This window comes from Manihot esculenta, chromosome 3 (genome assembly GCF_001659605.2).
Source record: "Manihot esculenta cultivar AM560-2 chromosome 3, M.esculenta_v8, whole genome shotgun sequence".
Lineage (NCBI taxonomy): Eukaryota > Viridiplantae > Streptophyta > Magnoliopsida > Malpighiales > Euphorbiaceae > Manihot > Manihot esculenta.
Genome location: NC_035163.2, coordinates 28,282,559 through 28,298,642, shown reverse-complemented (window position 1 = coordinate 28,298,642; position 16,084 = coordinate 28,282,559). Strand labels below are relative to the sequence as shown.

Genomic DNA, 16,084 nt, shown 5'->3' with positions numbered 1-16,084 from the left:
TTTTCTTAAATATAAATTACAGCGAAATAACAGGTTAATTATAAACTAAGTCCATTATAAAGTATAAATAAATGTGTCTTTCATACAAAAAAAAACATATTTTTATATTTATAATATGACTTGATCCATAATAGAAGAAATCCATCTAAAAACTTTCTCAAATTACAAGTCTAATCCGTTCCAAAGTTTATTTGATAAACAGAAATCTAGGGACGAGACATGGTGTTCTCAACATGGTTTCATGCAGATGCTAGCATCTTCTCTCTTGCCTGTTTGAAGAAAACCAGCATATCGTCTCGATTTGGAAGATTATCTTTGATAATGGGTGCCTCCTTGAAATTTTTAGTCCATGCATGGAGCTTCGGAAACTTGTGAGGTTCGAGAAGTTTTATGCCCACTACTTCCTCTACAACCCCAAGCCAGTGAGCAATTAAACCACAGGCTATGTCCACCATGCCAATCTTATCTCCCCCAAAATATTTCTTCTCACCAAGTGCGTGTTCTTCGATGATTTTTAGCATTTCCAAGCTGTTCTTCACTGCCTTCTCTTGTTCTTCCTCACTGGTTCCGTACACCATCAACGCTAAGGAATCCTGCAGTGCCAAAGAAGACGAGTCAAGAATCAGGAAGATGAATTAAACAAAAGAGGGTGTTATTTTATGTTAAACTCTAGACCTTATCTTCAATAAATTTAACCCAAAACCTAGCTACAGCTCTTTCATAAGGATCACTGGGTAGTAAGGGATTTTCAGGCCATGTCTCATCCAGGTACTCGAGGATGATCATGGACTCGCAAATTGGATTGCCGCCATGCACGAGCACAGGGATCTTCTTGTGAATTGGGTTATACTGTAAAAGCAAAGGACTTTTGTTGGAGAGGTCTTCGTCTACGTACTCATATGGAATGGCCTTTAGTTTTAGAGCCCATAGCACTCTGTAACTATAGGGACTTGGCCATCTTCCATGTAGCTTAACTTCGGCCATCTCTGAGATTTCTTGGTTTTCTTTAGAAACCTCCATCACTTTTTATAGTGATCATTGAAGTTATAGTTGTTGCTTGGGCAATAAGCTTAAGTCTCAATCAACCAACTTAATTAATTAATTACAAGATCAGTTTCAGTTCAGAAAAGATTAATTAATGGATATTTGGTCTTTAGCTGCCCCTGGACCAAGGAAATTTCAATAAGAAAATGGAATTTGAATAGGGCAATTAATTAATTGTTAATTGTAGTTAAATAGAGATAGTCAAACTTGGGGGCTGAGCTATATTATCAGTTGATAGACGCGATCGTCATGCATGATGCATATTGCAATTTCCATGCAGGGGCGGAGCCAGCAGAGCTGAAATTTTTCAAATTCTTTAGGGGTGTGAAAGTATTTTTCCTAAAATGAGGAAAATTTCCATTAAATCCCTGTTTTTTATTTTAAAATTACTTAACGAAAATAACTTTATATTTTATAAAATCAAACAATTTAATCTATTTTTTTTTAAAAAAATTACTATTTAATCTCTCCTCTTCTATATTTTTTTTCAATCCAAAAATTTACTTCTCATCTTAAAAATTTAAACTCTAAATATTCATTTAAAATTTTTCTTAAATTATTCAATCATTATTTAATTTAATTTTATATGTTATTTTTATTATTTGGAAGTGATATTTTTTATTTATTTTGAAATATTTGTGCTACAATAAAATATATAATTTACTCTTATTTTTATTTCAATAATAGACTTATATTAAGTTAAGTAAAAAAATAAATTAAAATCTAAGGGTTTTATTTATTTTAAAAATATAAAAATATATACCATTTAATTTAGATTTTAAAATTGTAAAATTTAAAATGTATATTAATGTTGATATTTTTTTAAAATTAAAATAAGCTTATATATGTTTTATTCTATTTGAATAATAATAATAGATAAATAAAATAAATAGGGAATTTTAAATAAGATAAAAATACATAAAAAGATCTTAGAGTAAGAATTTGAGTGATGGGGAGAGCCATCCCTTCTTGCCATTCAGACGAGAGAGACCTAAAATTTATGCAAATAACAAGGAATCCAGTTCAGCAGTAGGTGTTCATCAAGTGAGTTGTTTGGCATTGCGGGCAGAGAAAAAGCACATTGTTTACAATGCTGTTGGAAAAAAAATTTTATTATTATTTTGATGTTCTTATAATTAAATTATGTCTGAAATAATTTTAGATTATTTTTTAATGGAGATTTACAATTTAGTCCCTGGATATTGTCATTATTAACAAGTTAGTCCATATATTTTTAGAAACCTATTAAAACGTCCTTATGTTTTCTTTCTGTCAATGAAATAGTTCTTCCGTCCCATTTTCCGTTAAAATTAGATAAAGGAGAAGAGAGAAAATTTTTAAAATCCAATTTTACCCTTAAATAAAAACGTACTTATCGTTTTTTTTCGTCAATAAAATAGTCTCTATCTTTTATTATATCTATTAAAACGTTCTTATCGTTTCTTTCCATCAACGAAATAGTCATTTCTCATCATTTCTTTCCGTCAACGAAATCGTCCCTCCCTATATTTTTAGAAATCTATTAAAATGTCCTTATCGTCCCTCCCTATATTTGTCAACAAAATAGAAGAAGAAGAAAAAGAAGAAAAAGAAGAAGAAGAAGGAGGAAGAATTGATGAAGAAGAAAAGGAAGGAGGAGAAGAAGGAAGAGGAAAATAATGTGGGGTAATTTAGTTTTTTACTATATTTTTAACGGCAAAAATAGATGGAATGACTATTTTGTTGACGGAGAGAAAAGATAAGGACGTTTTAATAGATTTTTAAAAATACAGGAACTGACTTATTAATAATGGCAATACTCAGGGATTAAATTATAAATCTCTCATTCTTTAATGTTTCTATATAGTATTTTTAAAAAATATTTTTTTCTCTGACAGCAATTCTGACAGTAGTGCCAAACAGGTCCCTAATCCTTTCCTAGCCTATAACCACTGTCCACCAAACCAGCCATCTCCACTGCTTGGTTCCTCCAAGGAAGAAAACTCAATTCTACTTATTCTCGTATTTAAAAACAATGGAAATTTCAAAATTTTTGTTAATTTAGCGTAGAAAATAAAAAAATTATCAATTTAGAATTTAAATGTCAGGCTCTTGACACCTTTTATAAAAGTATTAGAAATTTCTTTTTTTTAAATAAAGGTCTTACACCATCTGAAATGGCGTTAAATTATTTTTTATTTTATTTTATATTTTTAAAATTGTGGCATAGTGCTTTAAAATTTGGTACTTGTTTTGGATTCTCAGACGTGAGAATACAGATTAAATTTAGACAAAAATGCTAGCTGAAATATATGTTGATTAATTATCCTCTGGAAAAAAATATATAAATATAGAAAGTACCCACACCCATTAATTAAATCTTCCAATAAAGAACAGCCAACACCAAGAAGCTTCTGAATACAGAAGAAGCTCCTTTTTTTATTAATTAAAAAGATTTTTCTTTGATAAACAGAACTAATCATAGACTCAAAAGCACCTCTCGTAGGGACGAACCATGAGTGTTAGGTGTTTTCAACATGGTTTCATACAGATGACAGTAACTTCTCCCTTGCCTGTTTGAAGAAAACCAGCATATCGTCTCGATTTGGAAGATTATCTTTGATAATGGGTACCTCAATGAAATTTTTAGTCCATGCATGTAGCTTCGGAAACTTGTGAGGTTCGAGAAGTTTTATGCCCGCTACTTCTTCTATAAGTCCTAGCCAGTAAGCAATTCCACCACAGGCTATGTCCACCATGCCAATCTTGTCTCCCCCAAAATATTTCTTCTCACCAAGTGCGTGTTCTTCGATGGTTTTTAGCATTTCCAAGCTCTCCTTCACTGCCTTCTCTTGTTCTTCCCCACTGGTTCGGTATACCCTCCACGCTGAGGGACCCTGCAGCAAACATATAAAGGAAGACGAGTTAAGAATCAGAAAGATAAATTAAACAAAAGAGAGTGTTATCTTAAACCCGAGACCTTATCTTCAATGAATTTAACCCAAAACCTAGCTACAGCTCTTTCATAAGGGTCACTGGGCAGCAAGGGATTTTCAGGCCATGTCTCATCCAGGTACTCGAGGATGATCATGGACTCGCAAACTGGATTGCCGCCATGCACGAGCACAGGGATCTTTTTGTGAACTGGGTTATACTGTAAAAGCAAAGGGCTTTTGTTGGAGAGATCTTCCTCTACGTACTCATATGGAATACCCTTCAGTTTTAGAGCCCATAGCACTCTGTAACTATAGGGACTTAACCATTTTCCAAGTAGCTTAACTTCAGCCATCTCTGAGATCGTCAACTTTCTTGGTCTTCTTTAGTAACCTCAATCACTTTTTATAGTGATCAATGAAGTTATATCGTTCTTGCTTGGGCAATAAGTTTAGGTCTCAATCAACCAACTTAATTAATCACAAGAGTTTCAATTGAGAAAAGATTAATTAATGGATATTTGGTCTTTAGCAACAGCGAAAGAAGTCCCTGGACCAAGGAAATTTCAATAAGAAAATGGAATTCGAATAGGGTAATCACTTGTTAATTCTAGTTAAATAGAGATTGTCAAATACTTGCCACTTTTTAAATTCCATGCGACAGATGTGATCGTCATGCATGATGCATCTAGCAATTCTCATTAGGGTTAAGCATTCCGTCAAATTTGTCTTGTGAAAAAAGAAAAAAAATAAAAAATTGAAATTTTAGAGTTTGTAAAAATTAAATCTTATAATTTTAGTTAAAATTTAATTTGAATCGAATCAATCTGATTCGATTTAATTTGATTTGAATGGTTAAATTTTTTAATTAAATTTTTATTTTTAACACCTCACTTTTAATATTTTAAAATTTAATTGAAGTATTTCAATTTTATAATTTAATATTTTTATATTATCAAAAATAATATATTATTATCATTGATTTAATTTTATTAATTTTTTAATTAAATTAAATTAAAACAATAGAAATTTTTAAAAATAAAAAATAAATAAATAAAGTAAAATTTAAATTAAAATTTTTATTTAATTGAGTTTAATCAAATTTTTTTTAATTTGAACCGAATACTATTCAGTATTAAACTTTTTTATGGCGAAATGGATTAACTAAAACTATATTGCATATATAACAGTATTCTAAACCTATTAAATAACTAAATTTAAGGGGCGCTCACAGGTTTAGTACGATGGTAGGTGCATTTGAAAAAATTTGAGAGGTCTTAATTTTACTCAACCAAATTCTAATTATCAGTTTAAAAAAAATTAAATTTAAGAGAAAATTAATCGAGCTAAGTTAAATTTAAAGAATTTAAATTTAATTTATCAAAAATTTTTTAGTTTAAACTAATCCATTTAAAATTTAAATCAAATATATTAATTAATTCAAACTTAATTTATTTAGCAAACAAACCGGGAGGAGCAAGTATTAATCAAATATAATCTTGAATGGTTAATAAATAGTCAACTTATTTATAATTATAATAAATTTTAGTTTGAAATTAATAAATTAAAAATTAAATATTTTTAATTAAATAAATATATATATATAAGTTAGTTCATAAATTTATAAAAAATAAAATTTAACTAAATTAAAAATTAAATATCTTTAATTAAATAAATATATATATATAAGTTAATTCATAAATTTATAAAAAATAAAATTTTAAATTTTAATAATTCTAATATTTGCAAGCTTTGAGAGTGTAATTAACTTGAGTGAAACTCAATTTTAAAATGTTGAAACTTAACTCATAAAAATTCAATATTTAGTGCATATTTGATATTTAGTCTATTTCTCTTGTGATATTAAATTCAGAATGTTTAATAAATTTATTTGTAAATCTACTTAATGAGTTCGTTTGCAAGTCTATTACTAAATTTGGAAACAAACTAAATTTACGAGTAAAATATTGTAAAATTTAATTTTAATTTATTTATTAAATAAATTTTTATCCGAGTTTAAATTTTAAAAAATAAAAAATTAAATTTAAATAATTCATAAATAACTTGATTTATTTATATTTCTAATTAAATTTATAAAAATTATGGCAATTAAATATATAGGTTAACCATGTTACTGATATTTATAAAAAAAATTATAAATCATTAAATTTATTATTGATTGTATATTCTAAATTTGATTGCTTATACTCTAAATAAGAGTATAGTCAATAAAATTTTGAGTGTTATAATCAATAATTTTTATTTTTTTTATAATAATAACATTATTAATTTGTGTTTTAACTGATTTAAAATTTTAAGTTCAAATATTAATTAATAAATAGCATTTTAATTTAAATGTTGAATAGATTAATCCAAAAAAAAACATAAAAGTGTGGGCATCAAAATATTCTTCCTTTTTGCAGTAGCCAATGCAGGATTAATTTAATACTTTTTCCATATACTTAAATTTATACTAATTTAAGGAAAATATTTCAGCAATATAAATTTAATGTTGATGGTTTTTTAAAATTAAAATAAGCTTATGGTTTATATCTATTTGAATAATAATAGTAGATAAATAAAAAATAGCTAGGGAATTTTAAATAAGCTAACAATATATCTAAAAAAGATTTTAGAGTAAGAATTTGAGAGTAGGGGAGAGCCATCCCTCCTTTGCAATTCAAAACGCCATGGAAGAAGTCCACTGACTACTTTCAGATGACAGAGACCTGAAATTTATGCAAATAACAAGGAATCCAGTTTATCAGTAGGTGTTCATCAAGTGATCAAGGGGTTGTTTGGCACTAGTTTGAATAATCACCATTTTAAATGTTGAAAAAAAACAATTTGAAAAAATTTGTTTTGTTATTTTAGTGTTTTTATAACTAAATTATTTTTAAATATTTCCAAATAGTATTTTTAAAAAAGTTTTTTTCTCGACAGCTTGACAGTAATACTAAACATACCGTTAGTCTTTTCCTAGCCTATAACCACTGTCCGCCAAACCAGCCATCTCCACTGCTTGGTTCCTCCAAGGAACAAAACTCAATTCTACACGCATTCTCATATTTATAAAAATGGAATTCCCAGAGTAAGCAATAAGAAGGAAGTGGAACAACCAAGATGTATTTACTGCCAAAACGTCTGTACTGAAAATTTTATCTTTAAACAGATAATGATGGAAAGATGATAATGAAGTAAATGACATTTTCTGTTGGCGGTACTAACAGTGCATATAGGGAGTTTATCAGCTAAATTTTTATTTCATGAGAAAAGAAACACCACCAAGTGACAAAAGAAACTTGGATGAGGAGATAGCAATGATTCTTGAGTCTTGAAAAATTAAACATGCACACTGACAACATTGTATCACCAGACATCTGGGCGCAGCTCACCCGTTGCTGGGGGCATCCATCTCCCAGAATTGTAGACATTCTCACCAACTTTCCAACCTGGAACGTCCTTCATTATTTCTGCCTCGTACTCCAGATATTTTTTCCACTCTTTCACAAATCTAGGAAGAAAAAAAGCAGGCAGTAGGAATAACTTCAATGAACAAACAGGAACTGTATGTCAGTTACAGCAGTGGGAAAAGAGCTACTACCTTTCATCTTCTTCAGCTTGAAGCAAAGGTAATATTGCTCTGCGAGCAGCATATTTCTCTTCCTTGAGTGCCCTGCAGCATGAAAATAATTAATTAATAAAATTATAATTTGGATGTTTCCACATAAGCAAGCCATAGAGCTTGGGCATTATGCCTGTACTCTCATTAACTGGCTCTTTAACCACACATGATACAACATATCAGCAGATGAACCATTAAATATGATATAGCTGAAATGAAGACCACTCAGCCATGATCTGAGAACAACTCTTCTCTAAAGCTACAAATTTAATCATGACTCTTTCTAAGCTGGATAAGGCTCAAGCAAAAGACTGCAATAGTTTCCTCATTAGAAATTGAACCACACCTACAAAGTACAAATAATCAAGCCTCTATTGCAGGCATCGTATATTCCCTCCCTTAATTGATCAAAGGGAACACATAGACGGTAAGTATACAACGCCCTGAGCCCCATGGTTACATTCAAATTTTGGAATTAACAAGGCAAGAAAATATTTCAGCACAAACACATGAAGAATAAGATCTAGATCACCAAAAACCATCATTGACCAATAAAATACAAGCATCAATTATTGATTAAATCTCAAATACATCAGAATTACATCATTCAGGGGCAGATGTTCTTTTTATTTGACTCTTAGCTGCAAATTACAAACACCAATTCTTTAACAGCATTTGCTTCCCCATCACAATTAGCCCTGGCTACGGAAGTTATTCTGCAGAAGACCAGCTTAAGTGATCTTGAACGCTACACCAACAATGCTACAGCATCCATACTCACTAGACTGAAACAATCATGTTAACAAAGATTCAACAAAAATTTCCTTTAGCCCTTGTTGGCCACTGAAACATCCATGTACAATATGGCAACACAGAGTACATCAAATTATCAGCTATCAAGTCACTCCTAAATTTACACAGCCATCCATCCATCCATCGTCTTCTCTATATTCTCCACTCCTAAGTTGCTATTTTTTTATATAAATATGCATTAACATCCTCATCCTTCCTTGACCACCAAGTCAGAATGTTTCTTGGCAAACCTACATAAATTTAAAATAGAACTATAAACTAAGACATGAAAAGGAGCATTCAAATTGAAGAATCAAATGTTACTTCAGAAAGGACAGTTAGAGGTAACTTAATTAAAAGCTCAAAAACATAATAAAATTAGCACAACTACAAGCAAAAACTTCCAAGTATTATCCAAGCAATCAAACTACCCAAAATATGTAGCTTTTGTTAAGATCAAAATTTTAACCTGATTCACCTTTAAAACACACACAACCAATCTATAAACTCTCAAAATCAATAAATCCAAAAAATCTTTTTCTCTGCAAATCTAATTTAAACTTCTATATCGCTCCACCAAACAACACATGCTCTAAAAGTAATGTAACTACGTTGCCCCATTCTGAAGATGAAGAGTCAAAACATGAAAAATGATGGTAACTATACCAAGTGAATACTCTTCAATAAAGACTTTCTTGCATAGGTTCCCAAATAGAAAGTACTAAAAGGATATACAACAATAAATATCTCAAATGCAAACACCTTCCATTTTTTTCAATATAGTTTCTATAATGTTCTACTTATTGCTCACATGCAAAGTACTAGGTTGCCTGCCTCCAAGCCAACAAAGGATAAAAACCCTGACAAAGCCAAAATTATTTACGAACTCCATTCTCTTTACTTAAACTTTATCTTTTGAGCTTAAAAAATCACAATCACCCCAACTCTGGCACATAAATAATTAAAAATCTTAAAATTTCCCCCAACATTTTAAAGCCGAGAAACAAAACAATTTTCTCAAATAGAAGTCACCAGGTTATCCATGAAAAAATATCATCAAAATTAAAGTCTTTCATGTCACTGTCATTCACAAAAATCAGCTTGTTTTAGTCTTCACTTGATCAAAGATAACAGTTATTCTGAGTGTGAACTAGCTCCACTAACTACACAAAATTGCACCTTCCGCTACACCAAAAAGAAGCTGTATTTGGATAACTTCGTACACATAAGCAGAACGAACACCACAATCAGTTCTTCATGGAAAACCATACAAACTAAGTAATCAACCTACAGAAACTCATAATTAGTCGTTTGTGTGCTTGTTCTTTTCAGATAGATGCTCCACATTTCCAGTGCCCATTTCAAAGATAAATGAAATTCAGGAACCACAAACCATTCATATAATTGAAGATCAACTAAATCTCGTAGAACTTAACAATTTGATAATACTTATCACTTCAAATATCAACTATAACTCTACCCTTATCATGTAACAACCAATCGCAAGAAATAAAATTTTGAAAAGTAAAAAACTCTACCCAATTGATAAGATAAAACCACCAATTAAAAAAAAAAAAATCCTTCCATCCAAAAAGATAGACCATGGATTAAGAAAAATATAGTTAAATAGTTAAAAACTTAAAAGCAATAAATTTTATGTTCATCTTTTCTAATATATCCTTCACTTATATTGCTACATCCCTAATTTACCCTTGAAACTAATAAATTTTACCCTTTTTTCTTTTCAATGCGTATTAAATATAGGTGCACTGGGAAGCTAATACATTAAGTCACTAGATTATCATAAAAAAATGAAAGTTGCCTATAATTTGGGACGATAAAAAAATGGAAACAAACCTATTTTATGAGACAGAATGAGCAACAAATTTAATGTCTCATAAGATTAAAAATATGCACAAAATAAAATAAGTCGCACTTGTAGCGTTGAGTAAAAGAAACCTGTTGGAATATGCAACTGATTCAGCAAGGCAGTTAGAAGTAACAGCATGCATAACAGAGTAACAGCAAGTTTTGATTCATCCTTGTTCAACAGAGCGTCACGGCCGTTAATTACGAGATCACAAATTTGTCACCGTGATCATCAACATCAACTTGCTTTCTGTTACAGCTCAGCAACAGAATTCAAATTCATAACTTATTCTTGGCGCCAAAGTTGTTAATATGCTGAGTTGTAGTGTGAAAAGATTAGATCAAAATTCAGTTATTTGTTTAGCAGTTATTTTTAGAATTTGTATATAAATAGCAGTATAGAAGATGAGAAACTGAGTTTTTCCTCTGTAATTCTTTCTTTCATCAATGGAGAAATTTTCTCTTCATGGTATCAGAGCGGATCTGAGCATTTCTGTGTTGTTTTCAATCTGATCTACTTCCTTTCTTCTTCACTGTTGTCATTCTTGATCTTCTTATTGTTTTTTGTTCATTACTAACTTCAATGGCTTCTCAAGCTGAAACGGATGTTGCATTGTCCCTGTCAAATTCAGATAATCCTAATCTGAAATTGGTGAACTTTTTGCTCACTGGCCCTAACTACCTCTCATGGACCAGATCTATGTTACTGGCTCTTAGAGCACAGGAGAAAATTGGCTTTGTAACAGGTAAGATTGCTAAACCTCCTGTGGAAAAGTGGTTGACTGTTGATTCTATGGTCATATCTTGGATACTGAATGCAATATCCAGAGAAATTGCTGAAGGATTTTTGTATACCAGCAGTTCTCAAGAGCTGTGGAATGATATTGCTCATAGATTTGGTGAAGGTCATGGACCTTTATTCTTTCAAATCAAAAAGGAATTGGTGAATATTAGTCAAAGTACTTCTACTTTAGCTACATACTATACAAAACTGAAGAAATGTTGGGATGAGATATCAGTTTTAGTTTTATGCTCTTTACCTAGTTGCAGCTGTGGAGCAGCAAAGGCTCTGTCTGTGTTTGAAGAAATAGAGAAATTGATTCAATTCCTTATGGGATTAAATCATCACTATGATCATGTCAAAAATCAAATCTTGATCATGGAGCCATTACCCTCTTCTGCTAAGGCATATGCTATGGTTTTAAACATTGAAAGACAAAATGAAATTCAGATAGCATTTCCCGAGTCTACTGAAACAACAATGGCTCTGGCTGTTCAAAGATCTTCTGGATCTAGAAGATTTACAAGTACTGATAACTCCAGGTATAATAACAAACCAAAATCTGACAGATTTTGTGATTATTGTCAGACGTCTGGACACCTTAGAGAGAAGTGCTTCAAACTTCATGGCTATCCAGAATGGTTTAGTGATTTTAAGAAGAATAAGCAAGTCGCCAAAGCTTATTCTGTGCAGCAGACATCTGAAACACCTTTGACCTTTGATAACAATGTCAAAATTGAGCAAATTAATCCTGTTTCTGAACCCAATGCTGCATTTAATGACAATATCTCCAAACTAATTCAATTTGAAGTGCAGAGAGCTATTAAAGGTAAAATGCCACAGGATAATGCTGTTGAATCTTCTGCTGCACATTTCAGTTCAACATTTGCAGGTATTGCTTTGTTTCATTCTTCAAATAGTGTCACTTGTTACCCACAGGGTAATTGGATTGTGGATTCTGGTGCCTCTGACCACATGACCTGCCATTTTTCCAATTTTACCTCAGCCTATAAACTACCTATACCACAACCTGTTAATCTACCTGATGGATCTGTTAAACATGTTACACATATTGGAAATGTAGTTTTGAACCCTAGAATAACCTTGCATAATACACTATATATACCTGACTTCACTTGCAACCTTATTTCAGTTACTGCCTTAACAGAAACATGTAATGTGAATGTTAACAATTTTCCTGATCATTGTGTTGTGCAGGATTTGTAGAGTAAAGAATGTATTGCTATTGGACTAGTGATTGATAGACTTTATCATCTAAATAAACATTCCTTCCATGTTCCTTCAGCTAGTAAAGCTTTACATACTTGTATTTCTCACAAGAACCATCTGTCTTTGTTATGGCACAGTAGATTAGGTCACAATTCTTTAGCCAAAATGAAGCATATATCTACTCTACCTACTGTTGCGGATGAAATAAATAGTTGTACTGTTTGTCCTTTGGCGAAACAAGAGAGGCTATCTTTCCCTTTTAAGTGACTCAAGTGTTGAATATCCTTTTGATTTAATACACTTGGATTTATGGGGACCTTATAAGACAAAATCCATTACTGGTGCTCATTTCATGTTAACCATTGTTGATGATAAGTCCAGATTTACATGGATTTACATGATCACTTTTAAATCACAAGTATCAAAAATCATTAAACATTACTTGACATATATAGCTACTCAATTTTCAAAAAGGGTCAAAGCTATCAGAACTGATAATGGTTCTGAATTTCTCAATGTTGATTGCCTTAAGCTTTTTCAAGAAAATGGCATTAAGCACCAAAGGACCTGTGTCTATTCACCTCAACAGAATGGCATAGTTGAGAGAAAACACAAACATCTTTTGCAAGTGGCGAGAGCCATTTTTTTTCAAGCCAAACTCCCTGATAGATTCTGGTCAGAAACCTTACTTACTGCTACACATATAATAAATAGACTACTTACTGAAAACCTTAACTGGAAAAGCCCCTTTGAAATCTTGTATGGTCATATACCGAACATAGATTACTTCAGAGTTATTGGCTGTTTGTGTTTTGCCACAAATGTATATCCTCACAAGAACAAGTTTAGTGAGAGAGCAATCCCAAGTGTCTTATTAGGATACGGACCCCAACAAAAAGGTTACAAGATATATGATTTGAAAACTAAAAAGATCTTTATTTCCAGAGATGTCAAGTTCAATGAAACTATGTTCCCATATCATTTAACAAAGCCTACCACTGTCTCAGATTTTAGTTTACCTGTTTGTCTTGTTAATGACAACCTACCTTGTTTTCCCCGTCACACATGATCATTCCACCACTGACATTACATCTCATGATCCTTGCTCTTTATCTGACACATCTAGTGTCCATGACTCACATATGTCCATATCTGATTATAATAACACTCCTATTCATTCTCTTGTACAACCTGTTAATGACAATGTTTTGACTGTTCCTGAAACTTTTGATTCTCAATTAGTTACTGTGCCTCCCGCTAATACTTCCTCTACTCTAAGAAGAAGCACCAGACAATCCAAACCACCCAAATGGCATGATGATTTTGTTCTGTCCAAGTCGAAGTCCAATTGCAATACAGCTTATACTACGGCTTATACTGCTAACACTGACTTCTTTCCCAAAGCCCTTATTGTTTTGTCCAAACCTTATTCAGCTTATCAGGCACAGATATCCAAAGTTCATGAACCTTGTACTTACAAGGAAGCTATTAAAGATATGAAATGGATCAATGGCATGCAAATTGAATTGGAAGCATTGGAGAAAAACAATACATGGACTTTAACTTCATTGCCAATTAACAAGAAGCCAATAGATTGCAAATGGATCTTCAGGATTAAATACTTACCTGATGGAACAGTAGACAAATACAAAGCCAGGTTAGTGGCTAAAGGCTTCACTCAGATGCTTGGCTTAGATTATACAGATACATATTCTCCTGTAGCCAAGCTTGTTACTGTCAGATTATTGTTAGCTGTTTCAATCTCTTTGAATTGGCATTTACATCAGTTAGATGTAAATAACGCTTATTTACATGGTGATCTTGAGGAAGATATATACATGATACCTCCTAAGGGATATACTAAGGCTTCTCCAGGACAGTATTGCAAGTTATAAAAATCCCTGTATGGCCTGAAGCAAGCAGGCAAACAGTGGAATAAAATGCTGACACAAACTTTGACTGATTTTGGATTTCATCAATCAATTCATGATACATGTCTTTTTACCAAGGGCTCAGGTGACAATTTTGTGGCTTTGCTTGTATATGTAGATGATGTCCTTGTTACAGGACCAGATCAAGCATTAATTACTGAGGTCAAACATTTACTAGATCAGGCTTTTACTATAAAAGACCTTGGGAATGCGAGATACTTCCTGGGAATTGAGTTAGCAAGATCCTCTGCTGGTTTATATATCTCTCAACATAAGTTCATTACAGATATGATTGAAGAAGCTGGACTCTCCGATGCAAAACCAGTTTGTACTCCTTTAATTCAAGGATTGAAGTTACAACCTTCCATGGGGAGCATATTAGAGCAGCCTGATCAATACAGAAGAATCGTTGGTAGATTATTGTATTTGAGTTTGACTAGGCCGGATATTCCCATCCCATTACTGTGTGATAATCAAGCTGCATTACATATAGCAGCTAATCCAGTGTTTCACGAGAGGACCAAACATCTGGATATAGACTGCCATATTGTAAGGAATATACTTCTCATGTTCCATCTAAACTTCAATTGGCAGATCTCTTTACCAAGTCCTTACCCTCTCACACATTCAGGTTTTTGATATCCAAACTGGGGTTAGTTGCTTTCACACCACCACCAGCTTGAGAGGGGGCCGTTGGAATATGCAACTGATTCAGCAAGGCAGTTAGAAGTAACAGCATGCATAACAGAGTAACAGCATGCCTAACAGCAAGTTTTGATTCATCCTTGTTCAACAGAGCGTCACGGCCGTTAATTACGAGATCACAAATTTGTCACCGTGATCATCAACATCAACTTGCTTTCTGTTACAGCTCAGCAACAGAATTCAAATTCATAACTTATTCTTGGCGCCAAAGTTGTTAATATGCTGAGTTGTAGTGTGAAAAGATTAGATCAAAATTCAGTTATTTGTTTAGCAGTTATTTTTAGAATTTGTATATAAATAGCAGTATAGAAGATGAGAAGCTGAGTTTTTCCTCTGTAATTCTTTCTTTCATCAATGGAGAAATTTTCTCTTCAAAATTTTCTCTTCAAAACCCAAAAAAACCCAGACGCAGACGGCAAAAATATTCAAAATAATTTGGGTTAAAAACCAAATGGAGATATTCACGTTGATATTCATTATTTCAAAATGACAAACATAATCTTCAATCTGATGATGCTAATAACAGTAATAACAAGCAAAATTTCTGATTTCATAATCAAACTGAACAGACAAGCTAAAAAGTAAAAGCTATTTAAAAGCAAACACCAAAAAATCAACGACATTGTACTGTTAGTAAAATGCCAAGCTCCTACCTGCGGATCTTATTGCCCTGGCCCACTTGATACATCCCGTAGGAAAAAACGCCGAAAGCAGCAAGGAAGATGGCCATGGCGCTGGGTCCTTTATTGGGGATCCGACGGGCGTACCGGACTGGCGGGAAGCCACCAGGAGGAGGACCGTCTTGAAGAATCGGCATGTCCTTCACGCTCGCCATTCCTGGCTTCTTCCTAATCACAGCCTCCGTCATCTTTGTGTGTATTGCTGTGCCTGTGGATCAATTTCGAATTGATGCGTCTCCGGGAACAAGGTGAAGTGAAAGTGGAAAGCAGATGGAAATCACTCAAATCCGGTGGTGTTGAGTGTAGCGTATCATGACTAGAAATGGCATCGGGTGGTTATTTTCGTGTATCCGACCCGAATTCTACCTGAATCCAACCCAACCCTGATAAGACAAATTTAGGCAAATTGCGTTTATGATAAATTTGAGTTTAAAAATTAATATTTATAATAGATTTGGGTAAAGATTGAATATTATATAGGTATTTATAACCGAACTCGTTCATGTAAATTAATT

The 16,084-nt window shown here is 32.3% G+C and overlaps 3 protein-coding genes across 3 annotated transcripts; all 3 read right to left on the bottom strand.

Moving 5' to 3' along the window:
* Positions 1–75: 75 nt before the first annotated feature.
* On the bottom strand, positions 76–1,035 carry LOC110610814 (probable glutathione S-transferase). Its single transcript, XM_021750893.2, has 2 exons — positions 676–1,035; positions 76–593 (listed from the first exon to the last, which is right to left on the bottom strand). Exons 1-2 carry the CDS (start codon positions 1,018–1,020, stop codon positions 240–242), a joined length of 699 nt encoding a protein of 232 aa, XP_021606585.1. The 5' UTR covers positions 1,021–1,035; the 3' UTR covers positions 76–239.
* A 2,335-nt stretch (positions 1,036–3,370) lies between these two features.
* LOC110612106 (probable glutathione S-transferase) lies at positions 3,371–4,360 on the bottom strand. Its single transcript, XM_021752773.2, has 2 exons — positions 4,004–4,360; positions 3,371–3,920 (listed from the first exon to the last, which is right to left on the bottom strand). Exons 1-2 carry the CDS (start codon positions 4,310–4,312, stop codon positions 3,567–3,569), a joined length of 663 nt encoding a protein of 220 aa, XP_021608465.1. The 5' UTR covers positions 4,313–4,360; the 3' UTR covers positions 3,371–3,566.
* Positions 4,361–7,062: 2,702 nt separating this feature from the next.
* On the bottom strand, positions 7,063–15,879 carry LOC110610512 (NADH dehydrogenase [ubiquinone] 1 alpha subcomplex subunit 13-B). Its single transcript, XM_021750458.2, has 3 exons — positions 15,543–15,879; positions 7,561–7,632; positions 7,063–7,470 (listed from the first exon to the last, which is right to left on the bottom strand). Exons 1-3 carry the CDS (start codon positions 15,755–15,757, stop codon positions 7,326–7,328), a joined length of 432 nt encoding a protein of 143 aa, XP_021606150.1. The 5' UTR covers positions 15,758–15,879; the 3' UTR covers positions 7,063–7,325.
* Between the last annotated feature and the right edge of the window lie 205 nt (positions 15,880–16,084).